Source organism: Canis lupus, chromosome 8 (assembly GCF_003254725.2).
Source record: "Canis lupus dingo isolate Sandy chromosome 8, ASM325472v2, whole genome shotgun sequence".
In the NCBI taxonomy this organism is placed as follows: domain Eukaryota; kingdom Metazoa; phylum Chordata; class Mammalia; order Carnivora; family Canidae; genus Canis; species Canis lupus.
In genome coordinates, this window is record NC_064250.1 from 72,917,263 (window position 1) to 72,942,122 (window position 24,860).

The 24,860-nt window shown below is 69.1% G+C and overlaps 1 protein-coding gene across 6 annotated transcripts in view; it reads left to right on the forward strand.

The window, feature by feature from the left end:
- The first annotated feature begins 5,118 nt into the window (after positions 1-5,118).
- The window catches only part of MTA1 (metastasis associated 1), a 29,266-nt gene continuing 9,524 nt past the window's right edge, over positions 5,119-24,860 (forward strand). For 2 of the 6 annotated variants that reach the window (XM_025442667.3, XM_035719557.2), the window contains exons 1-7: positions 15,499-16,020; positions 16,482-16,549; positions 18,607-18,700; positions 21,442-21,492; positions 21,638-21,764; positions 21,833-21,896; positions 22,908-23,025. In XM_025442667.3, the coding sequence (XP_025298452.1) occupies positions 15,609-16,020; positions 16,482-16,549; positions 18,607-18,700; positions 21,442-21,492; positions 21,638-21,764; positions 21,833-21,896; positions 22,908-23,025 (934 nt within the window). In that variant the 5' untranslated portion in view covers positions 15,499-15,608. Of the gene's footprint in view, positions 5,350-15,068; positions 15,372-15,489; positions 16,021-16,481; positions 16,550-18,606; positions 18,701-21,441; positions 21,493-21,637; positions 21,765-21,832; positions 21,897-22,907; positions 23,026-24,860 lie in introns of those variants that run through there. The other 4 variants (XM_049113565.1, XM_049113564.1, XM_025442671.3 and 1 more) reach the window with 4 other exon arrangements.

A 24,860-nucleotide genomic window follows, 5' to 3' on the forward strand; every position in this document is an offset into this window, starting at 1 on the left:
GCGGCACCCAGGCACCCGCGGGCTCCTGCCCCCCTCCACCCTCCCCTCAGCAGGTGGGGCTGTGGGTGGGGCGAGGGGAGGGGAGGTGTCCTGGTGGGGGGTGAGGTTGGAGCAGGGCCTGCGGCCCTCACGGCGCCTCCCCCTCCTCTGAGGATGCGGGGCCAGAACCTGCTGTGGGCGCTCACGGGCCGGGTGGGAGCTACAGCGTCAACAGGGCAGCGGGGACAAGTGCCTTGGAGGTCTTTGTCACCGAATGGCTTACAGGACTGCATGGTGTCCTAGAGATCTGGGGGTCCAGTGGGCTGCCCCTACCGGTTCTGGTGTCACCGGGGGCGTGTCGAGAGGCTGCAGTCAGACGGCGGGGAGTCCGGGACACTCATGACCAGCCCTCTGCCTTTCACGGGGTCTCAGGGTCTCTCCCGGGCTGGGAGCCGGCTGCCAGGTGGACCAGCCCCCAGCACCCACCACAGTGGGCAGAGCGGAGGGGCCTCCAGCGGGGCAGCACCCTGTGCCACTTCACGGTCACCATGGTTAGGGAGGCTGCAGGGCCGGCCCCACGTGGGCGGGTTGGGGACAGCACAGAGCCCGTGGCCTTCTCCAGTCGAGCGTGGAGCCAGGAGAGGTCACTCACCCACCACCTGGAGACGGATCTGCTGCCCCAAGAGCTCGCCGCCCCAGACCTCACGTCCCCAAGCACTTCACTGAGGAGTCCAAGACGGGTCTCACGAGGCCAAGATCAGGGTGTGGGTGGGCTCCCTCCCTCCTGGAGGCTCTTGGGGAGAGTGTGTTCCCGGCTGCTGCAGCCTCTAGAAGCGGTCGGCACCCCTTGGCGCGAGGCCCCTTCCTCGGCCTCCAAAGCCAGCACGTGGCATCCGCCTGCCTCTTCCGTGGGCCCCCGGGTGGCGCGGGCTGCTGCTAGGCCCCGCTGTGCGGACCTGCACATGTGCGGGTTTGCTCTGAAGGCATGGACATCTTTGGGGGGGGCACTGTGCCTTCCACAGGGGCTCCTGGCGTGGAACGGGTAGAACTGGGGGTGCTGCTTCGCATCCCACAGAACACAGGACTGCCCCTAACAGCCGAGGGTGATCGGGCCCCAGATGTGAACAGCACCCCGGCTGGGAGTCCCTGGGAGAGAACAGGGTCCGCCCAGCAGAGCGGGCATCGGTAGGACAAGCAGGGAGAGTCATGGGGCAGCACCTGCCTGGTGAGGACGTCACCTGGGGCCACCCATGACCGCGGCCACTGCGGTGCCCCCACCCTATGTGCACTAGCAGGGGCCAGGGCGGAGGGGGAGAGAGTTCCAAGCAGACTCCCTGCTGAGCCCAGAGCCCGACCCCACAACCTGAGCCGAAATCAAGAGTCAGATGCTTAACCCCAGTGTCCACTTTTTTTTTTTAATATTTTATTTATTTATTTATGAGAGACGAGAGAGAGAGGCAGAGGCAGAAGCAGGCTCCACGCAGGGAGACCGACACAGGACTCGATCCCGGGACCCCAGGATCAGGCCCTGGGCTGAAGGCGGCGCTAAACCGCTGCGCCACCCGGGCTGCCCCCAGCGTCCACTCCTAACTGCCGTTCCCTTCCTTTCAGCCCGGTGGGGGTGTCTCTCCAAGCTCCCTGGGGGGGCCTCCCCAGGACTCACAGAGGCCTCCCCGGTGGGGATGGTGGGCCATTTGGGGGGACGGTGCCTCACAGGCAGGCTCGCCGGGGCTGGCCGCACACCGTCCCTCGAGCTCCGAGCCAGGCCGGCTGGGAGCAGGGAGCGACGCTGCTGAGACACCCCAAGTAGCAAGGGACGTGTCCTTCGTGTCCTCCCAGGGCCAGCACTGCCCCAGCTGGAAAAACCCAGCCTCGTCGGCTTTGCAGGAACGCGCTCGCTGTCCAGCAATCCAACGATGAAGTCTTAACAATCTCGCCCACAAGTTCACCGACATGAGGCTGTCGACCTCCGGTGAGGGTCACCCGGGTGCGTCCAGAGCCGAGGCCGGGGCAGAGCGCGTGGAGACGCAGAATGAAAGCACGGAGCTCCCCTCTGCAAATTTCCAAAAATTTAAGGGCAAACACGATCGCTGGATTAGATGAATGCGTCTTCACCCCAAGTTTCAAAGCCTCCAAGATTATTTTTAGAAATTGCAAAAATCAAGAGACGGTGTCACGTGGCTCTGGCAGCGCGCTCCCCCCAGACAGCGTTGGCTGACGTCCGGCCTCAGCCGCTGAGGAGCTGGCGCTGGGCCCCCGCCCACCCCCGCCACCGTCCCTCCGTCCTTCCCGGCGGCGCTGGCACCGCGCTCAGGCGACACCCCCGCCCCGCCCGCGTGGCCCCCTCGCCACCCCCACGTGGCCGCTCAGCCTTTGTTGTGATTCCGGCCTCGCTGGTGCGGAAGGTCGGCTCCTCCGCGGTTGAGGAACTTGGGTTCCTTCTGGGCTCTTCTGGGCTCCAGACGCCCGGCCGCCACCCGGGGGGCCGTCACCCCGACTTTCCTGCAAGCGGATCTCTGAAAGCTCTAGCGCTCGGCCTCTGGCGCCCCGGGCCTCACCGCGGCTCCTCGGCTGCCGAGGGGCTCCCCGAATCGGCGGTGGCTCGGGGCCCTCCAGCGGCAGAGCCACAGCCCCACGGGGCGCCGCAGCTGTACGGGGCCGTGCTCCCTCCTTCACCAGGGTCAGCCGTGGCCCTCGGTGTGACCCCTCCGTCCCCTTACCCTCGTCCTGTGCCATCACCGTAGAGGATTCCTTACCTGCGCCCTCCTCCCCACCAGCCGGCCTCTCCGGGGGGCAGGGACCTGGTCTCCTCACCACCGCCCCCCGCCACCCCGTCTAAACAGCGGCGTGAATTAGGTGCTTAAGTCATAACTGAATGAATAAATGATCGCTTTAATTGTTTTGTCTCGCCCCCAAATGACCCCTTGCGGCTCCTCGCTGATGCTGGCAACCAGCAAAGGCGGGGGGGGGGGTGCTGTCCCCTCATCCGCCCCCCTTCTCCTCACGCCCCGAGGTGCTCCTGAGGGCTCGGCTTCCTGGCCTCCCGAGTGTTCCCTTAGGGCTTCCCCCGGTGCCCCACCCCCCCAGTTTCTCAGACGTTGGGTGCCAGCCGAGGAGCATCTCCTGAACATGCACCTGCACCGCCGCCTAATGGACGGACTCCTACGGCTACTCAGCAACTCCCCCCCCAGATCTGTTGACTGGCTCGGAGCAGGACAGGGGCACCGCAGGCACCGTCCCCTCTCTTGTTGGTTGGGAAGGAGAGAAAGCGGGGGGGTGGGGGGAGCCAGCCCGAGCCACAGGGCCCTGCGGTGACCCACGGCTCCTTAAATGTCACTTTGCTTTGTGACGGGCGCATCCTTTGCCCTTCGAGGGGAAGCTCGGGGTCTGGATGTCTCCACTGAGACGCTGGGGCCCACGCCCTTGCTGCCCACGCACCGGCCCGCCGGCGGGGGTGCTCGTCCTGTGTCCACACCGCAGGGAGGAAGTCAGCCTCCCCTCCCCTCGCGGTCGGCGTCCCTCCCCGGCTGGGCCGGTGCCGCACTTCTCGGGATGAAGCCCACCCCGCTCCTGGGATGGAGGCAGATGAGGCACCTCACAAGGCACGGAGGTTTGGGCTCGCTCCAGGCCCAACAGCCGCCTGGGCATTTCTTGGTAGTTTTTTTTTTTTTTTTCAAGAGTTTATTTATTCATGAGAGGCGCAGAGATAGAGGCAGAGGGAGAAGCAGGCTCCATGCAGGGAGCCTGACCTGGGACAAGATCCCGGGACTCCAGGATCACGCCCCGAGCCAAAGGCAGATGCTCAACCAATGAGCCACCCAGCTGTCCCTTCTTGGTAGCTGTAACTCTTTGGTCAATTTGTTCAGTATTGGAAAATTTCATGATGCAGCTTCACTGCCCAGATGAGGAGGCTCAAGCCAGGGCATTAGCAAAGGGGCCTATGGGGCGGGAGAGATGTGGGTGCATCACTGCCTCCCCATTGCCCTCTGGGGAACCTCCTGGACGTGTCTGCCCCTCGTCCTGTGCCCAGGCTCCTCCACCACCTCCCCTTTGAGTTACCACCAATCCCCCGGCCCGCGGCTGCCCCTCTTCAGAGATGGTGTCTGCTACGGGCATTTCCTTTTTGGGATTTCTGGGCTGCTGGACAGCCTGTGGTGTGCAGCCCACGGCCCTTCTTGGAACTCTGCCTGCCTTCTACCCCAGCACCTGCCTGGGGCTCCCGCCACCTGCCTTGTCCCCTGTGGGGGCCTGTGGGGGGGTTCATGTGTGCTCTGTCCCTCCCCCACCACCCTGGATCCTATGCTCAGCCGGGGGCCTCTCTGGAGCGTCCCTCCAGGCCCCACAGGGATGCTCCTCAACTAGACATCACCCCCTCCAGCCACAGGCCTGTCCCCTCGTAGTGACGGGCAGGAACCCACTGCACTGCTCGGACCAGCCACCTGGGAGCCGGGACGCTCCCTTTATATTGCTCCCCAGCACCGACGTCCATGCTGGCTGCAAACTTTGGCTGGGACACCTGCTTCTGGGCCCCTCCTGCTCTTCCTGCCTGGGGCCTGCAGTCTTGTGTGCGCCACGCGGTCACCGGATTGTCCACGAGCGGGGACCTCGAGCGGGTGCACATGGTCGTGGGCCCTGACCGCCCTGGGGAGGACAGGCGGGTGCTGCGCCCCACAGGTAGCCCTGCCAGCTCCCCTGCTTCTGGGGTAGGTCACCTGCGTCCTCCCCAACCTCATGGGTGTCAGACGCGGCCTACAGAGCGTCGGCTGCGAGGCCACCTCCCGTCCTCTGGGTCCTTGGGCAGGGCCGCGGGCGGGCGGCAGCGTGGACGGCGGGGCTGGGCGGCGAGGGCAGGGGCCCGGGGCAGGGGCCCGGGGAGGGGCAGGCGGACGCGCTGGGTCTGCAGGGAGGTGCGGGGCCTGGGGGGGCAGCCGCGGGGGGGGGCGGGGAGGGGCGCACGGGGGGGGCGCAGGGGGGGCGCGCGGGGAGGGGCGCACGGGGGGGCGCAGGGGGGGCGCGCGGGGGGCGCACGGGGCGCGCGAGGCCCCCATCCCGGCAGGGGCGCGCGGCGGCGCGGGGAGGGCGGCGGGTAACGGCCGCGCGGTGGGCGGCGGCGCCCGAGGCCCCTCCCCTGCCCGCGGCCGCTCCTCCTCTTCCTCTCCCGCCCGCGCCGCGGCCCTCGGTCCCTGCGCGGCCTCGGCGGCCTCGGCGGCGGCGGCGGCGGCGGCCCCTTTAAACCGCCCGCCCCCCGCCCGCGCCCCGCGCCCCGCGCCCGCGCCCCCGCCTCCGCCCGCGCCCCGCGCCCCGCGCCCCGCGCCCCGCGCCGGCCCCGCGCCCGCCCGGACATGGCCGCCAACATGTACAGGGTCGGAGGTAAGGCCGCCCGCCCGCCCGCTCCCGCTCCCGCCGCCGCCGCCGCCGCCTTTATGCGCCCGGGCCGCCCCCCCCGCCCCCGCCCCCGCCCCCGCCCCGGCCCCGGCCCCCGCCCCCGCCCCCGCCCGCCGCCCCGGGCCGCGCCGTGCGCCCCTCCCCCACCCTCCCCTCCCCCGCGGCCCGGCTCCCCGCTCCTCCTCTGCACCCCTCCCCCCCCCTCCCCTCCCCTCCCCCCTCCCCCGCAGGCCCGCCCGGCGCGACCCTCCCCGCCGCCCCCCGCCCCCGCCCCCGCCCGCCGCCCTCCATCCCCGCCGAGCGGCCTCCTCCTGCTCCTGCTCCTGCTCCTCCTGCTCCTCCTCCTCCTCCTCCTCCTCCTCCTCCTCCTCCTCTTCCTCCGCCGCCGCCGCCGCCGCCGCCGCCGCCGCCGCCCCGGCCCTGCGCGCGGCCGCAGCCCCGACGGCCCCTGGGCCCGGCCCGCGGGGGGCGCCCACCTGTTGGGGCCGCGGCACCGGGGAGCATCCCTGGGCCGGGCCTGAGCGCCGCCGCCGCCGCCGCCGCCGCCCCCGCCCCCGCCCCCGCCGCCGAGCACATGGCCCGGGGCCGCCGGCTGCCCCCGCGGGGAGCTGGGCCGGCCTGGCCGTGGGGACCGCGAGCCGCGAGCCCGGCAGAGGCTGTGTCCGCCCGGTCCTCGCCCGGCCCCGCGCTCCCTCCTCGCGCCGACGGCCTCCCCCGGCCTCCCCCGCCCACGGTGTCGGGGTGTCCCCGGCTGCCCCCCGAGGGCCTGGGACCCGGGCTCCAGCCGGCCAGGCCAGCCTGTGACCTTGGGCTCGGCCTCCTCCGTGTGCGGCCCCTTCGCCCCGCCTGGCCCCAGGCCCCCCACCCGCTCTGGCGCAGGGGCCGGGCCGGGTGGAGGCCCACAGCCCACCTGGCCGCAGGCTTCTGGCGGACGCAGGTGCCACCGGGCCCTGTGCATCTCCACCTGGCCCCGTCCCCAGCCCCTTGGTCAGCTGTGCCCCCCGGCTGCGGCCCAGGGCTCCCCCCATCTCCCTGGCTTGCCCGCCCCACCCCCACCACCTGCCCGCCGGGGACCACCGTTCTGCAGCACAGACACCCCCTTCCGGGTGTGAGGCCCCCGTGGCTCCCACGTGCTGTCTAGGCCAGAAGGTTCGTTGAACAAACGAAGGCGTGATGGCGAGAAGCGGGGCACCCGGCTCCTGCATGGAGACAGGGGGCGAGGCGGGTGGCAGGGAGGCCGTGGGCCCTGGGCGCATCGACCCCGGCCGGCGGCCCTCCACCAGCAGCTGCTCCGAGGGCTCGTGGGCTTTAGCAGGACCCCCCACCCCCCACCTTCCTGGCCTCAGCTGCACACAGTGGACCAGCTCTGCGGGGCTCTGTTACGGCTCGTCCTCCAGGACAGGCCTGGCCGCCCTGCATCTGTTGCTCCCCTCTGAGCTCCGCAGGTGTGACCACAGGGTCCCTGTAGACGAAGCAGGGTTGGCTCATGCTTTGTGGATGGGGACCCTGTGGTGCCGCCCCTGGGTCCTGGCCGGGCTGCTGGCACCCTGTCCCTCAGTACTTGCTTAGGGAAGGGGCGCCTCGCACATGGGTGCCCTCTCTGAGCCCATGGTGGCCCGGGTGGGGCCCCGCCTGGGCAGGGCAGCAGGGCCATTCTGAGAAGGGGACCCCCCCCACCTTCTCATCTCCGCTCAGGACCCTCAGAAAAGAGCCTTTTGCAAAGGTGGCAGGTTCAGCGAGGAAAGTGGAGGACGCCGGCTGGACGTGAACGTCACAGAAGCAGTTTCTGAGCGTAACCATGTCCCCGATACTGCAGAGGACGTACTCACGCGAGAAAATCCTTAGCAGGGACCCGGAGTTATCTGGGTGTCCTGCATTTTACCTGGCAGGCTGCTCCGGGGCGCTGCCAGGATGTCTGGGCGGGGCGGAGGCCGGAGGCGGCTTTGTGCCAGCTGACCAGCTGGGTGGAGTGGGTCAGCCTGGGAGGGGACACGGCCCGGTTCTTCCCAGGGAAGTGACCTGGCTGCCGACAGAGGCCTTCTGTTGGCGGCTCCGAGCGTGGCAAGGCGGGGCCCGGCTGCGGGTGCGGGGTCGGGGTTCGTGACTCTGCCCCTCTGGGGTCCGTCTCCCCGAGGCCTGGGCCGGCTTCTGGGCCCGGCGGGCGCCGCGGGGTGGCTCTTCCCTCTGCACGTGTCCTGCGGGGCCGTTGAGGGCTCCGGAGCCCGCGAGCCCCCTGACAGCACGGCCACCGACTGGGGTGTCTCTTTTTAACCGACAGCCTGTAACCAGCCGCCGTGGTTCCCCCTTTCTCCTTTCCTTGCTATAAGTTAACACCCGTTCTTTGGGGTGGTAGTTTGCTTCTCGAAAACGTGCTTTAGAAAGGTGACGGGAGCACCCCAAGCCTCCTGGCCGCTGCCCGGGGTCCACCTGGGCCGCGCGCTGCTTCTGTGCTCCCACGCCCTGTCTTGCTGCCACACCATCCTGTTGCCTTTTGTGTCATTTAAACTTTTGACCAGGTGACAAGGTCACGCACGTGAAAATCCCAAACTTGTCGAGGCCGGTGCCGGGGGCAGGGGTGGGGCGCCCAGGGGCCCCCGGCTGCGTCTGCGGCCCTCGTCCTGTCCCTCGGGGGGGCCCGCAGCGGCCTGCCCACGTGGCTTTGGCTCCCCTCGTCCCTTTCGAGAGAAGAATTCGGTCATTAACTGCTGGATTAATGAGAAACAACCCGAGGATGGAGTAGACGGTCCTAAGAGGCGGACGCGTCCCTCCGGGAGCCCACGGGGTGGCTGCTGGCTCGCAGCAGGACCTCGGCGGCGGGGACGAGGATGCGGGGCTGCCCTTGGCTCGGCCGCGGCTTCTGCCCCCGCCCGCGGGCTCCCCAGAATTTGATGTGTGGGTTGCCCGGGGCTGCGGCTTCTCTCTCTGTCCCTCCACCCGCCTGGCAACAGACTTGGGGTGCAGCTTTCCCGTGGCTCCCGAGGTCTCTGCACAGCTAGCCCCGGAGGCCTGCGCCAGGCTGTGAGGGTGCCCCCCACCCAGGGTGCAGGTCCTTGGGGCCCCACGGCCCCTCCCCGGCCCTCAACTGTCTGGTGGCCCCCAGTCTGGCCCCCGCTCTAGGTCTGGGACCTGCCTTAGGAGATGATCCTGCTAAGCTTCTCTCTCGCCGCTTAAGACTGCTTAGCAGCTTCCGAGGAGCGGGGGTCCCCCGCGCAGCCACCGTCCCCGTCGCCCCGGCCACAGGCCCCCCTGCTGGGCCCCCACCCTCTGCGGCCCTGCCTCTGCCTCCACTCACCCTTCCCTCGGGCGGCAGAGGAGGTGGCGACACTTGAGACCCTGCCCCATCATGTGTCCCCGAGAGCATGGGAGACCCGGCCCCACTCAGGCCCAGTGTCTGGAGCCCTTGAGCCTCGGAGCACCTGCCCGAAGTAGACATCAGCCTCTGGTCCCCAGACTTCTGTGGGGACGGTGACATGGCCCCACGCTGCTGGCTGTCCTTAGGGCCGTCGCTGTGTTCTCAGGGGCCCTCTGGGGTCCCCTGTGGCCCAGCCCCGTGGGGTGTGTGGGTGCCGAGGCCCTCCGCTCACAGGACTGCCCCGGTCTGGGTGGTGGAGGCATGGGGACCCCGTGCGGTATTTGGGGGATAGTCCTGCAGAGGCATGAGTCAGGTTTCTCTCCGTGTCCCGCGCTCAAGGGCTGTGTGCCCAGCCCTGGCTCTGCCCTTGGTCAGCCTGAGGTCCTGGCCACTGCTTGGGTTTCTCTTGATTCCGTCCCCAAATTTGTTTTTTTTTTTTTTTAACTTTTTTAAATTTTTTATTTATTTATGATAGTCACAGAGAGAGAGAGGCAGAGACACAGGCAGAGGGAGAAGCAGGCTCCATGCACCGGGAGCCCGACGTGGGATTCGATCCCGGGTCTCCAGGATCGCGCCCTGGGCCAAAGTCAGGCGCTAAACCGCTGCGCCACCCAGGGATCCCCGTCCCCAAATTTGAAAAGAAGAATGCTGGGCTTGCAGGTGTCCCCGCGGTGCAGGAGCCAGGAGGGAGCCTGGGGCTGGGGGGTTCCCGCCCCCGCAGAGCTGGTGGGCGGGTTCTGACACGCGGGGTGGGCGGTGGGTGCCAGGGCCGCCCGCGGTGTGCCGGGCGGCCCAGCTCCCAGGTTCTTGTGGCACCTCCTGTGGGCGGGTCTCCTCGCCGGCACCATCCCTGGGCACCATCCCGGTGCTCCCGCAGGTCCCACACCCCTGCGCCCACCTGACCTGTGACGCGGGTCGTGCTGTGGCCGCTGCCCAGAGCCCGAGAGCCCTGAGACCGCGTCCCCCAGGAGCAGGCCCCCAGCCCGGGCCCACGGGGCCACGCCCTGCCTCCTGGTTTCATTCCACCCCGTGGGCGGGGGCGGGGGTCCTCCCCGGGCCCGTCCCGTGATGCGTTTTCCACATTTTTGTCTTTCAACTTCTGTTTATTTTATTCCTTTTTTGAAGATTTTATTTACTTACTGGAGAGCGAGCCTGTGCGCGAGCACAAGCAGGGGGACGGGCCGAGGGCGCGGGCGGAGCAGGGCGCCCGATGCGGGGCTGGATCCCGGCGGGGACCACGGCCGGAACCAACGCTCGCGCTCGGCCCTCTACCAGCTGCGTGGGGTGCGGACTGTGGGTGAGGGAGGCTGGCGCACACCCGAGCACCCTGGGTGGGGTGGCACCGGGTCAGGCGTCCACCGGCCGGCGGACCCCAGGCCAGGCTGCAGGGGCCAGCGGGCTGTCAGTGGGGACCAGGGGCTGCAGGCGCCACGTGTCGCGCGCAGGGAGTGTGGAGACGCCTTGCGCAGTGGCCTCGCCCCCCGCCCGCCGGTGCCGCCGCTCATGCGTGTCCTGGGCTGTGACCTGGGTCGGCGCGGAGTTGCGCGTGGAGCCGGGGTGGACAGCGGACGGCGGCGCTGAACCCTGGGCAGGGCCTTCCTTCTCGGGTGAGGCTGGCGGTGAGGTTGGCACAGCCCAGGCCCCCACCCGCAGGGTCGCCGTCCCCGCGCCGGGCTGTGGGAGCGCGTGTCTTCCCGGCCTTCACGCACGGGCTCCGCAGCTCTTCCGTGCTTACGAAACCTGCTTCATCTAAGCTCACAAAGATTTCTTTCTGTTTTCTTGTGGAATTTTTGTAGTTTCGGGGCTTTACTTTTTTTTTTAATAGATTATTTGGGGGGGAGAGCGCATGTGTGGGCGGGGGCGGGGCAGGCTCCCGTGGGTGCGGCCCTAACCCGATGGACACGGTGCGATGGACCGGGCGCCCTGGGTCCCAGGCCCGGGGTCACGACCGGAACCGGAGCTGAGATCCGACCGGCCCACCCGGGCGCCCCAGGGGTTTGCTGTTGGGTTCCCCCTCGTGTGGGGTGCACTCGGAGGCTCTCGGTTTTGCTTTTTGTTTTTTTTTTCCTCTAAAGATTGTATTTATTCATGAGAGAGAGAGGCAGAGACCCAGGCAGAGGGGGAAGCAGGCTCCCTGCAGGGAGCCCCAGGTGGGACTCGATCCGGGACCGGGCTCACACCCTGGGCAGAAGGCGGCTAAACCGCTGCGCCCCCGGCCCTGGGCTCTCACCCGCGTGCGTCTGTTCACAAACCTCCTCCGGCTCCGTTACCACTGGCTGCAGTCACACCGTCCTCGCTCACCGGTCGTGCCGGCCCCTCCGTCACGTCTTGCCACGGGTCGGATTCCTGTCCCCGGTGCTCGGGCGCGGCGTCCACGCCTCCCAGGAAGCCCTGAGGTCGGGGCGCAGGCTGTTGGGCGGGTGCTGTGCCCCCCTGTCTGGCCTGCGGCCACGGCCTGGACCCAGGTGACACGGAGCTCGGCTGGTCCGCAGAAGAGGAGCGGCGGGGCCCCGCTGGGGGGTGTCAGGCTGGCGGGAAGGTCCGTGCGGGGGAGACACCTGCACCTGCCGTCGTGTCCCGGACGCCAAAATTGCGGGAGGCTCCCGCCTCAGCACCGCAGCAAATTCTCCCCAGACGCAGCCCCACGGGTGCATTCCCACGTCTCCTCCGGCGACTCGTGAGCCGCAGCGGTGGCCTGAGCGCCGTGGCGGGGGTCCCCTTGCTGCTCCCGCGGACACTGTCCCATCTCGGCTGTGCTCAAGCACCCCGCGGCGTCCCTGCTGTGACATTGCATCGCAGGAAAATGTGTACTGTGAACCCAGCGGCGTGGGCGTCCCTGCGTCCTTGGCTCGGGTGGCGCGGCCGCTAGGGCAGCACAGGGCGTGTGGGCATCACCCCGTCTCACAGCTCGTGAGCAGCTCACGGTCACAAAAGGTGGAAGACGTGAACCGGAGCATCTTGTCACAGCTGAGCGTGTCCACGGAGCCGAGTGAGGTGCCGCTGTCCACGCGTCCCGGCACCTCGTCCGTCAGCCATTGGGAGGCCGCCGACGGATGGTGACGCGCCCCAATGGTGTTTGCAGGGGGCAGCTGGCCTCCGGGGCAGGGCGGCGTCCCCTGGGCGTGGGCTCCGAGGGGTGAGCGGGGACGCCTGCAACCCAGCGTGGTTTGGGACGAGTCGGCAGGAGACGGCCCAGTGCAGGCGGACGTGGGGCCTGCGGCTCGGGGCGGCCAGTCTGCTTGGACCGTGTTCCTGGGCCAGTGGCCGGAGACCCTCGTCCTTGGGCAGAGGGGGCACCTGGGGGCCCGGCTGGCGCAGGCGGCACGTGGGACGGCGACGGAGGGGACGGAGCGCGAGTGCTCGGGGCCGCTGTCCTGCTGGCCGGTGCCTTCGTGCAGGATGTTTGAGTCTCTGTCACTTGGTGCAGCCGCGGGTCAGCACGACCTTCCCTGACCCCAGGGACGCCACTGTCCACGGTGGAGGCCGAGCGTCCTTGCTGCCCTCTCCCCGCCGTGCAGCAGCCCCGCGGCGCCGCAGGGGTTAAACGTTACTGCGGTTTCTTACATTCCGGGCAGAGGCGGACGCTGGGGCAGAAGGCCCACGGCCGCCTGCTGCTTCCCCGCGTGCCTGTGGAGACACGTGGCGCTGCATCCCCGGTAACGGTGCTTCTGAGGCCGCGGCAAGCTGCAGCCCTGCCCCCGGCGACTCTCCCACCTGGGGAAGCCGTGTTGGGGACAGCGGAGGTGGTTGGCGGCTCAGATGGCCCCGTGTGGTGTCCGAGCGTCACGGCGACAGCGGGAGGCAGAGCTCGGCCCTGGCCGTGTTGGCAGGACGTGGGCCCCATCGAGGGCTGGGGGGCCCTGGGCTCCCAGCCCCCCTGCACTGCGGGCCCAGGACGCGCGAGGCCCTCACGCCCTCGTGGCTGGTCACAAGAGCGTTGCAGCCAGGGCAGTGACGTCGAGGGCACCCGGGCGGCGCCCAGGCTCACGGCCTCTCCCGGGGACCACGGATTCTCCGGCCACCACGTGGACCCGAGGCTGCTCGCCTGAGGCCGCCACGCGGTCGTGATGCCCTCCACGCGCCCTGTGGTTCCCCGTCGGACAGGACGAGACGCGCAGGCCGCCCCACAGTCCCTGCAGACGGGCGTCGTGGTCGCTCTGGACGGCGCGGCCCTGACCGTGGACCCCGGCGGAGCCAGAGGTCTTGCCCGGAAGCCGATCAGTGCTCCTGGGCAGACGGTCGCGGTGGAGCTGGCGGAGCTGGCGTCCCGTGCTCCTCGGCCAGTTGAGCCATCGACAGGCGGGGACGTCCGCTTGGGCCGCGTGGTGCCCTGGGAGGAGGCTCCTGGGTCCCGACCCGCGTCCCGACCCGCGTGTGCAGCTCTGCCCTCGGCTCCCGCACGGGACTTTGCAGCTTTAAGCGTCTGTAGGTCTTTTACTAAAGGGACCTTGAGTACGTGACGGTCCTCGGAGCTCCTGTCCGCAGCGCTTGTGTGACGCTCGCTCGCTCGTCACTTCCCCGTCGACTCTGGCATCTCCCGGGCGCACAGGCTGGGCCCCGCGTGTGCTGATGATCTCCCTGGTGGGCCCCGGCCGTGAGCGCGGCGGGGAGAGCGCCCCGTTGTCCTGCCGGTGGGCCGGGAGCGCCGGTTTTCCTCCTGCCGTTGGCGGGTTCCACGAGCGCCTGCTGCGGGGCGGACCGTGCTCCCGGCTTGCTGGAGACTGTCGGGACGGCGTGGCCCTCCTGCTTCTGCTCCGACGGCCGCGCGGCCTGACCTGCCTTCACTCCGCCGCTGCGATCCTCCCCGTCGAGCCGACCTTGTGTCCTCGGGTCCCAGCGGCTTCCCTCGCGTCTGTGGGGTTCCCGCGTGGTCTCCGCGTCCGCTCTCAGGGTGAACGGCGTGGGCTGGCGTCAGGTCCCCCTTGGGTGTTGGCTGGGTTCAGCAGGGCCCGTCTGGGTCTGGAGGGCTGCCTTTCTTTCCTTTGTTGATTTTTATTTTCTTGCTTGCAGTTGAAAGGGTTTACTTTTCTTTTTCTTTCTTTCTTTTTTTTTTTTTTTTTTGAATTTTATTTACTTTAAAGAGAGAGAGAGGGATCCCTGGGTGGCGCAGCGGTTTGGCGCCTGCCTTTGGCCCAGGGCGCGATCCTGGAGACCCGGGATCGAGTCCCACGTCGGGCTCCCGGTGCATGGAGCCTGCTTCTCCCTCTGCCTGTGTCTCTGCCTCTCTCTCTCTCTGTGACTATCATAAATAAATAAAAAAAAAATTAAAAAGAAATAAAAATAAAGAGAGAGAGAACACAGGGAGAGGGAAAGGGAGAGAGAAGCAGAAGCAGGCTCCAGGCTGAGCGTGGACCCCGACGTGGGGCTTGACCCCGGGGCCCCAGGATCGTGACCTGAGCCAAAGGCAGACTCTCAGCCCACCACGGTGCCCCTGAGCCTGATTTTTTTTTTTTTTAAGATTTTATTTAATTTATTCATGAGAGACACAGAGAGAGGCAGAGACCCAGGCAGAGGGAGAAGCAGGCTCCACGCAGGGAGCCCGACGTGGGACTCGATTCCAGGTCCCCGGGATCACGCCCTGGGCTGAAGGTGGAGCTAAGCCGCTGAGCCCCCCGGGCTGCCCGAGCCTGATTTCTTTAGGGCACAGGGTTGCCTGTTTGTCTGCAGGGAGCTCGGGGGTCTGCGTCTGCCCAGCGCGGGCCCCGTGTCACCTGAGCCGTCAGGCAGCGGCGCCGGGAGCCCCCTCCTACCCAGCTCTCGCTCACTCACCCTCCGGGTCTTTCCTTTGTCACCCTGGCCTGAGGTTGATCCCCTTACTGGCTGTTTACACGAGTTCATTTTTCCTCATTATGCTGGTTTTTGCTCATCATCTACCATCTTTTTGCTTTGCGTGTTTTCCCATCTACCAAAGCTTAACCCACCCGTCTCAGGCGTGCAGGTCTGAATTGTGGGGAGCACATGCAGGGGTGCAACTGGCGGCTGGGACGCAGCCCCGTGCCCCCCAGCCCCCTGCCTGAGCAGGGATCCTCAGAGCCGCATGCAGGGCCGGTGGGGCTCCTCCTGGGTCGTGTCCAGTGTAGACTGCATGTGAATAACAGCTTTGGTTTATTTACTTATTTTTTTTTAAAATAGATTTTTTACTTATTTATTCATGAGAGACACAGAGAGGGACAGACACAGAGGGAGAAGCAGGCTCCACGCAGGGAGCCCGATGCAGGACTCGATCCCGGGGCTCCAGGACCACGCCCGGGGCCAAAGGCAGCGCTAAACCGCTGAGCCACCCAGGGATCCCCGACAGCTTTGATTTAATTGGTTTTTTGGTTTCTTTGGATGAAAGCTTTAAGACCAATAGGGCTTTATATTAAAACTGCTCTTTTGAGCGACAATTCACGTGTGATAAAATTCACCCGCTCACGAGGCGTACGGTGTGGCCGCGGTCTGTGTTCAGAGTGTTTCCACTGCCGTCAAGCCGACCTCGAGCCCGTCGATGGCCCCCTCCCGTAGAGCTCTCTTCCCCCCCAGCCCGCGAGCGTGGCCCTCTGAGCCCGGCAGCCCTGTTCCCTCTGGGCTGTTAGTGCTGTTGCTCTTTCGTTCCGTGGAGCTCTGTGGGTGCCCATGGCCGCGTCCCATCCGGCTGTGGCCTCGGGCAGCACAGGTGAGCCCCCCCCAGCAGCACAGGTGCGCTCCCTCCTACAGTATAGGTGAGGACCCCCCAGCATAGTGAGCCTCTCCTGCAGCACGGGTGAGCCTCCCGCAGCAGCATAGGTGAGCGCCCCCATCTCCCTGCAGCATAGGTGAGCTCTCCTCTGCAGCACAGGTGAGCGCCCCCCCCCAAGCACAGGTGAGCCCCCTCAGGTGCCTGCAGCAGGTACACAGCAGCAGCAGGTGCCAGATGCTTGCTGGGGCCTCTCCACACGGTGGAGCGGTAGGACCTCTTGAGAGGACGGAGCTGGCCTGGGTCCTGGGGCAAGATCTGTGCTCCGAGTGGCCCTTTGGCTGTGTCCCGGCTGACACGGGCCTCTTGCAGGCCTTCCCTGGGGCACGGGGGACAGCGCGGGGCACCCCTGCTGGGGACTGCAGCCTGGCCTCGTCCTGGCACCGAGTCACCCGCAGCTGCCCCGAGCTACCTGCTATATCACGGCGGCGGCCAGGCTGGCAGCTGGGTGGCCTCCCGGCTGGCCTGGGCTCCGTGGGAGCCGGCCAGCCGCCCCCGTGGGCCTCTTGGGAAATCCCGGGTGCCTGCCAGCCTCCTGGGGACCGATCCCAGGCTGCTCTGGAGCCGGAGGCGAGCTGGTGCCCACATGGTGTGCTGGGGACCTGGCGGGCGGTGGCGGGACCTCGTTCCTCTGGCACCTGACCCCGTCCGCACCCCCGAGAGCCCTGCCTCTGCCCAGGGAGCCCCGGCCTCCTCCGTTCCCTGCCCGGGGCGCGTGGGGTGGGGGGGCAGGTGCAGGCGCCCGGCAGCCCCTCGGAAGCTGTCCTGGGGGAAGCTGCAGTCCGGCTCCCACAGCGTCTGCGCGGGGCAGGGGGCGGGGCGTGTGGACCCTCTGCCCGGGACAGCCCCCTCCGTCCTCTAGGACCCGTGCCCGGCACCCACCAACATGTCTGGGTACCTGTCTGTGCACTAAGGTGGCAGGGGCACCGTGTCCTTCGTTCCCTCCTGTTCCCTGGCCCCTAGAACTGGGCGCGGGTGTGAGGGGGGTCGGGGCTCCCCTGGTCCCCGGGCTCAGTGCTGCGGGGTGACGCACTCTGTTCCTGTTTGCAGACTACGTCTATTTTGAGAACTCCTCCAGCAACCCGTACCTGATTCGCAGGATCGAGGAGCTCAACAAGGTACGTGCATGGGGGGGGGCGCGTGGTGGGGGGGGGCCGCCCGGGGCTTCAGGGCCGGCCCCAGACCCTTCGGTGGCTTTGTTCCCGTGCCACACGCCTACACCTGGGTCCTTCTCCTTGGAGAGCTCTCCGTGGGGTCCCTGTGGCGGGTGTGCTCTGTGGGACAGGGGCGCCCTGTGGGGTCCCCCTGGCCGGGGTCTCCCCGCCCACCTGCTGCCTCTGCCTCTTCCCGGCTCACTCAGGCCCCTGCCGCCCCGCTCTGGGCCCTCGCAGCCGCCCCCCCTCCCGCCAGCCTCCCGCTCTGAGGCGCCCCCGGCAGCACTGGGGAGAGGCAGGAGTGTCCCTGCGGCCGTGGAGTCCCTGGCCCCGGAGCACCTGTTGTCCCCGACTGGCTGTGCTCCGTGAGGCCAGTCCTCAAGGGCTGCTCTCCTGGACCCCGAGCACGGCAGCGTGGCTGGGCATCCTTGGGACCGGCGGGCTGGGGGCGGAGGTCGGGGTGCTGGTGCTCCACGGAGCAGACTGGTGGCAGCCGAGCCCCGACCCCTGTGCCCCCGTTCCCGAGACTCCTGCGCAGCATCTGCCCGGGGGAGGGGGTGCCCCCAGGCCTCCGCTGCACACAGCGTGTGGGGCTGGTCCTTGCAGCCTGGCAGCTCCTGGGAGGCTGGGCCAGGTCTGGACGCGGCAGGGCGAGGGCAGTGACCAGGACGCTGTGGGGCCACCTCCCGCGGGTGCTTGCTGGGGGAAGCTGCCCACGGCCCGCCCGGGCAGCAGGGCCAGCAGGGCACGGGGTGGGCATCGGCTCGGGAACACATGGGGTCGGGCCCGCGACTCCAGTGAGCGGTGGGGAGCGTGGCGGGGGAGCCGGGGGCCCACTGCTGGGCTGGCCGCGGGCAGTGGGTCTCGGGTGGGGCCAGCACAGCCCCTGCCCCTCGCTTTGGCTGTGACGTGGAGAGGGCAGGTGGCGCCACCTGTGGCAGCCAGCAGGTGACGGGTCTGCATGGCAGTGACCACAGCCCGCCATTGGAGCGCTCGGGGTGGGGTCGATGGGCGTCTGCGTGTGAGCCTGCAGCCCCCTTCAGTACTGGGGTGGGGCGGGAGGGACCCTCTGGCCCCCGCAGCCCGCCTCCCCTGCTGCCCGGGGACCCGGGGCAGTCCCGGCTGGGGCCGCTGGGAGCTCGTTTTGTGGGCCCTTCCCTGCTGGGGCCACCCTGCCCGGAGCCCCCAGGCCCCCAGGGCCCCTTGGGCACAGGAGAAACGGCCCCGAGGGTCAAGTCCCCGGAAGTCGGGGCTCGTCTGGGCGCAGCTCTGGCGCAGGGCGGGGGCGGCAGCTGGCTGCGGCCCCTGAGCTCCCGGCTGGTCACCCGGCGCTCCCCGCCCCCCCACCTCTCTCGTGTCTGCTGAGCTCTTCGGAGGTCCTGGAAGGCGTCTGGGCGCTGGCGGCCTCCCCGGGGGCCGGCGGGGCAGGGGCACCGACTGCTTGCTCCAGCCCCTGTGGTTCCAAGGAGGGCGCCAGCGGGGAGCCCCGCGCAGACCCCCGCTGAGCAGGGAGCCCGTGGGGCGCGGCCCCGTGACCCTGAGGTCACGACCTGGGCTGAAATTGAGAGGCGGCCGCCTGACCAGGTGCCCCCGTGGCTGCTTCCAGTTCTGATGGGGAACCAGGCCCCTGGCGCTGAGGTCTGCCCAGCGGTGCGACAGAGGCCTTGATCCACCCCAGGGGTGCTGGAAGGTGGGGCCCAGGGGCTGTGGCCTTTCCAGCGTCCGGACGTCCACCAGGTTCTGGTCCTGAGCGAGCAAGGCCTGGGGGAGGGACGCAGGTCAACAGGGGGACCTGGCTGGCGGGCCAGGAGGAGGGTGCACCGCTGGAGGGCTCAGGTCCGCCGAGCGCCCCTCCCCGGTCAGACGTGCCCCGGCCCACTCGGCGTCAGCGCTCCCTGGGCTTGGCTTCTCCCGCGACCTGCCGGCCCTGGGGTCACTCGAGGCCCCTCTGGGCCGCCCCTGCTGGCAGCCGCCGGCCGGTCGGGGGCGTGCGTTGCTCAGACCCTGCCTTGCTCTTGCAGACGGCCAACGGCAACGTGGAGGCCAAGGTGGTGTGCTTCTACCGGAGGCGCGACATCTCCAGCACCCTCATCGCCCTGGCCGACAAGCACGCCAGTGAGTCTTGGCCTTTCCCTGGGGGCGGGGGGCAGGGGCGAGGCCTCTGTGGCTCCGAAGGTTTCCTGACGCTGGGTGTAGTGTTTTCAGAAGCAAAGTCCCTGTTTGTAGTTCGAACCTGAGTCTGGGAAGTGTGGGGCCGGAGGGACTCGCGGCGGCTTAGCTCGAGCCCCGGGATGTTGTTCCTGGTCAGCGGCCAGCGGCGCCGCCCTGGGGACTGGCCTGGAGCAGGTGGGGGCGTGTGCTCCGGGGCCCGGGCCGCTCAGAGCCCCCGTCCTCTGGGTGGGACCTGCCTGCACCCGGGCTGAGGTTCTGGCCTCCGTGGGGGCTGCCCCTGGGCCCCCAGCTGCCTGCCACACGGCCGTCCAGCCTGGGGACACGCGCCGTTCTCATGGGTTCATCAGGTCATCAGGCGTCCTCCTTGGGTGGGCGCAGGCCCCACCTGTGAGCCTCCTGGGGTACCCGGGGGAGCCCCCAGCACAGTGGTGTGAGGGGCTGGACGCCCAGGCAGACCAGCCTCCTCCCTGGGTCCTGGAGGGGTTGGGGGTGGTCCAGGACTGGGTCTCCCCAGTCCTCGGGGATGAGGGAGGGGAGCAGCCAGGTGCATTAGGGCCCCGGCTGAGCGGGTCCCCCGGGATGGCCCCTACACCGGGCAGGGGAGGGGAGGGCAGCAGCCGCTGGTCCTTGGCTGGCCCGGTCCGGCCTCCTGGGTGGGTGGGTGGCTGGGGCCTGGGCCGTGGCGCGTTCTGTGCCACTCTCTGGTTGCATCGGCCGCTGCGCTCATGCTGCACGTGGCTGTGTCTGGTCGTGGGTGCTGAAGCTGCCCCCCAGCCGCAGCGGGAACCAGGATGTCCCACAGGGGTCACTGTTGACCTGGGTGCTGATGCTTACGGGCCGCCTCCCGTGTCCCCTGCCTGGCCCAGCGGGACCGCGGTCCTTACCCCCCTGGCGTACGGTGGTACACGGTGGCCCCAGGGCCGGGCTCCCGCTGGCAGGCACCGTGGAGGTCGGTGAGCTGGTGGCCAGGAGGGGCCAGGTGGGAGCTTGGCTGACATCACGTGAGGGGAGCTGGGGGGTGGGGGGCCGTGTGGCTGGAAGGACCACGCTGGGGCTGATGGGGTGGCCAGTGCCCCTGAGCCTCCCCAGGGCACTGCGGCCAGGTGGGTGACAAGGTCCACAAAAGCCGCTGGCGTGGTCCTCTGGGGCAGGAACCTCATTCTATGGGGCCACCTTGGCGGGTGTGGCCAGGGTGACCCTGGTCCACCCTTTGGCCCAGGCCCGAGCCCAGTGTCAGGGGTGGGTGTGAAGACCTGTGGGGCCCCTTCTCCTGGCATGCGGGGGACCCAGGGAGCCCCCTGCCAGGCCTCCAGCCCCCAGCATGGGCCAGAGGCACCCAGGCCATGTGGGTGTCCCCACAGCAGGGAAGTCCTCCGGCCGTCTTCCAGCCACGCTCTGCTCAGCCCCGACCCCTTGTAGGGAACCAGAACAGCCCCCTCAAGCCACAGCCCGCTGCCCTGGGCCTGCACACACACGTGCACACACAGCCGGCCTGAGCAGGACCCTGCCCTGGGGAGCGGCGGGTGCAGGAGACAGGCCCCCCCCCCGGACGCCCCCAGAGCAGGCTGCGGGGGCTCCCGGGGTACGTGTCAGAGCTGGCTGTGGTGGGAGCATGGATCCCGCCTGTGCCTTGGGGGGTGAGCCCCAGACTGGGCCCAGCACCAGGACGCACGCGTCCCGGAGGCAGGGTTTTCTGTGCCAGAGACTGCCTCCCCCAGCCGCCACTCGCTGACTTCCTGCAGCCCGAGCGCCACACACACTCGGGTCCACCAGGCCTGCAGGACGCTTGGAGGCTGGGGTGGGGGGCGCGGGGCTGTGGGAAGCTCCCGGGGCTGCTGGCGAGTGTGGCTCCTGGGCCGTGCACATGCCTGGAAGGCCCATTCGGGGCTCCTCACCACTGCCGGTGGCAGCTGAGGGGTGGGGATCTCGGAGCCACCGCGGGCTTGTGTCTTGCTGGGGAGGGGCCCGGGTGACTCTCCGGCCCCGCTCCTGACCACGCTGCCCTGGCCCGGAGCCATCACATGACAGGCGTGCACATCAGGTGGGCCGGCTGGTGGCTGTGTGGACGCTGGTGACGTCCCCAGCTGGGCCGCAGTGTGCTGGTGGGGTCTGCGGGAGTGGGCAAGGAGGTGGCAAGGCCAGCAGTGTGGATGCCCAGGCCCCGGGCCCACCTGCCTGAAGCAGGCACAGGACCCCGTCCCCCTGCAACCCGGGCCCTGGCCTCTCTGTCACCACTGGGGGGCAGCAGAGGGCTGCGGAGGGCCCTGGGATAGAGACCCGGGTCCCCAGGTGCTGCCCAGGTGCTGCCCAGGTGCAGCAGCCTCGTGGGGTGGCCGGCCTCCGCGTGCCCTGGCCTGGCATGGCCCCCAGGCCCCCCAGGTCCCCCAGACCTCCACTGTGCCTCCCGGTCACCGCACCCCCAGTAGGTGCCCGACAGGTGTGCGTGCTCACGCGGGAGCCTGGGGCGCTCCCTGCGGGCATCAGTGTCCGAGCCCTGGAGGTGTGGCCGAGGCCCCTGGTCAGCGCTCGGGATGGTCAGCGCTCTGCCCACCTGACCTGGGCCCCTCCCTGCCCTTGGGCCCTGTGTCCCCCTTGCCCCCCCCCCCGCAGCCTGCGGGCAGCCGGTGGGTGGCCGGTGCTCCGGCGCTAATCTGCCGTCTGGGCTCTGTCTGTCTATCGTTCAGCCCTGTCTGTCTGCTATAAAACCGGACCAGGGGCCGACAACGGCGAGGAAGGTAAGCGCCACTTGCTGCGGAGGACCCTCCCGGGCTGGCTGGCGGGAGCTGCCGTCCCCTGTCCCCCCTGTCAGTGCCGGGGGCTAGTGGGCGCGGCTGGGCAGGCACCTCGCAGCCGACTCACAGGAAGCCCTGGACCCTGCAGGGGAGATCGAGGAGGAGATGGAGAACCCCGAGATGGTGGACCTGCCCGAGAAGCTCAAGCACCAGCTACGGCACCGGGAGCTGTTCCTGTCCCGGCAGCTGGAGTCGCTGCCCGCCACTCACATCAGGTACCCAGCGGCCCGGAGGGTGCCGGGGGTCCGCCCTGCCCCCCTGACGCTGCGCCCTCCTGTTGCAGAGGGAAGTGCAGCGTCACCCTGCTCAACGAGACGGAGTCGCTCAAGTCCTACCTGGAGCGGGAGGTGAGGCCAGCCGCGGCGTCCCTGGGGCCGTCCCCACCCCGCCCCTCCTCTGGGCCAGTGCCTCGCAGCCCGCCGCAGGCCAGCACCTCGGACCCTCACCGTATGGGGCCGGAGCCAGGACGCCCAGGCGGCGGGAAGGGTTTCTGAGTCTAAAACCAAAAACACGAGTTGTCAGGGGCTCGGGGCCGTGGAGCCAGCCTTTTCATCCCACACACAGGAGCAGGGACCGCATGCGTTTGTAGGACACGACCCACCGATGCCGCCCCCGGTTGTGACAGCCGAAAATGTCTCCAGACAGCGCGTGTGTCCCTGGGGAGCTGCATGGCCCGGGCGGAGCCTGCATTCGGGATGCGGGGACGCGGGCCTTGGGGGGCCAGGTGGGGCCTGCAGGGGCTGGAGGCCTGAGGGGCGGCCTCGTTGTCAGCCACAGCCCCTCCCACCGCGCGGAGCCTGGCCTGCGGCCGGGAACGGCGTGCAGAAGCGAGCGGCGTGGCTTTGAGGAGAGCCGGTGGTGCGGTCCCGCGATGGCTTGACATGGGGTCGGGAGCTGGAGCAGCCGCCGGGAGGGGCCAAGCCCACAGTCCATCCCGCAGGGCGGACGGAGATGCCAGGCGTTTGGAGGAGGCGCTGGAAGTGTGGTCGCCCGCCTCCGGGGGGCGCTCCGCTCGTGACCTGGACCTGCAGCCGTGGGAGAACAGCCCAACCCGCTCAACACAGATTCTAAGAGCTCCGTGCGGGGCTGGGGTCAGGAGGGCCGGGTGTGCCCCCAGGACGGGCGAGAAACGCAGGGCGGCTGCTGCGCTGCAGCCCGGGGCATCGAGCCCGGAACATTCTGTGGCCCCGCGTGGGCATCTCCCGTGACAGCCGCTCCGAGCCGCGCTGGAGCGTTTTTGTCGCTGTCGAGCGCCCCCCCCACCCCCCACGGTCGGGCTGGCCGGGGCCCGGGTCCCTGCGGCGGTTCAGTGAGGCCGCGGGCGCCCTGCTGACGCCGTCCTGTGTGCTGTCTTTCAGGATTTCTTCTTCTATTCTTTAGTCTACGACCCCCAGCAGAAGACCCTGCTGGCCGATAAGGGGGAGATCCGCGTGGGAAACCGCTACCAGGCGGACATCACTGACCTGCTGAAGGAAGGTAGGCGCCCCCCGCGGCCTTCGGGCGCCCTGCTGAGCTTTTTCTCCAAAGAAACTTGTTGAATGAGTCTCTGCCCGTGCTGCCAACTTCCGCCGCCGGGCGGTGCTGCCGGTGACTCTGCGCAGCCCGCCGTGGCCGTGGTCGTGGTCGTGGTCGGAGGAGCCGTGCGTCCTGCCTCCAGCTGGGAGCCACCTGCTGGGGCTGGGGCTGGGTCCCAGGAGCTGGAGCCTGTACGTGGCTCAGTGCGCCCGGGCGTGGCGCGTGCAGGCGCCGCCCCTGCCGCCCCGCTGCTGAGACCACCCTCGTCACCCCGACATAGGCCCGCTGGCCCTGGTGATCTTGAGGTCTTTGCTCGTTGAGCTGCTCCCGTGGAGCCTGCCCGGCCGCCAGCCCAGCCCAGGGCCCCGGGCTCCGGCCTCCCTCCCGATGTCTGTGGTCCTGGCTTTAATCCGAGGACAGTTCCTGAGCACCCAGGTTCCCTTTTCTGTGGCCTCTGCATCTCCCTGGACGTGATGCTCCATCCCCCTGAGGCCGGTCTGGTGTTGGCTTGTGTGCCGCCCCCCCGCCCTGTCCGCGCCCGCGTGATCACCACATGCACAGGCACGTGTGCGCCGTCACGCTAATGGGCTCACGTGCTGGCTTGTTGGCTCTCTGTGGTCCCGCCGGTGGGAGATGAGGACGGGGCAGGAGCCACGCCGGAGGCACGCAGGTTCCCTCTGTCCCGTGTGTGGCGAGGCTGCCCTCCTGGCCCGCTGGCCCTCTGCCCTGCGTCCCCCTTCTGGCTCTTCTCCCGTGGGGTCCCCGAGCGCACCTGCTCCTCCTGCCTGCTCACGCCGGCTCCCCTGGCGGCCTCTGAGGAGCAAGCAAGGCCCATCCCCTTGCTGTGGGCGTGGTTGGTGCCGGGGACCAGGCGTCCTTCGGGGCTCGGCTGGCCCATCCGACAGTGGCAGGTCCGCGGCGGGTGCCAGGCTGCCTTCCCTGCGTGGCTGAGGGTGACAGGTCTGGTGACGGCCAGAGGAGGACCCAGAGTGGCCCGAACGTCAGAGGGCCTCGGTTTCCCGGGCAGTGACCTGGTGCCAGGGAGAGGGCTCCTCGGCTCCTCCGAGCGGCCGCCTCAGACCCTTGAGCTGCGGCCCCAAGGAGGCTGTGAGGGCTGCCTCGGGGTGTGGGGCCCGGGCCTGGTCGAGCGAACCTGCAGCAGGGCGGGCACAGGGTGGCCCCTGGAGCCCGGGACCCTCCCAGGGAACGGACTGTGCCCCACCACTCATACGCTGGAGACTGAAGTGGGTGCAGCGTGGGGGCCTGCAGGGTCCCTTGGGCTGGCGGGACAGACGTGCTGGCGGTGGCTGGTGCTGGCCATGGCCCTCAGACTCCAGAGGCCGGGAGGGGTTGGACACCTGGCGAGGGGCCTCAGGGCAGAGGCCCCCCAGGAGGGACACCGGCTACGACCAGGAACGTCCCACCCGCAGTCAGCCTGTGCCGCAGGCTCCAGGGGCGACCGGGAGGGATAACCGTCGCGCCCCTGCGGTGTGGGGCCCTCCTGCCGTGACCCCAGGTGGGCCCGCGAGGCTCGACCTTCCCCGAGGCGAGGGAGCACACGCGTCTCTGGTGACCGGCCCCGCTCAAGCCACCTGCTTGCACAGGCTCCCTGGCCGGCCTGCTGGGCACTGACCAGTGGGACACGCCGTGTGGGTCCCCGCCCTTGGCCTGGAGCGTGCTGTCGCCGCAGCACAGGAGCTGAGTGGATCTCCTGCGGGTGTGCAGCCTGCGGGCCTGGGCTGCCTGAGGACGTGCCCTTGGCGCGGGGGGCTGGCCAGCGTGGCCGTGGGCGTCCT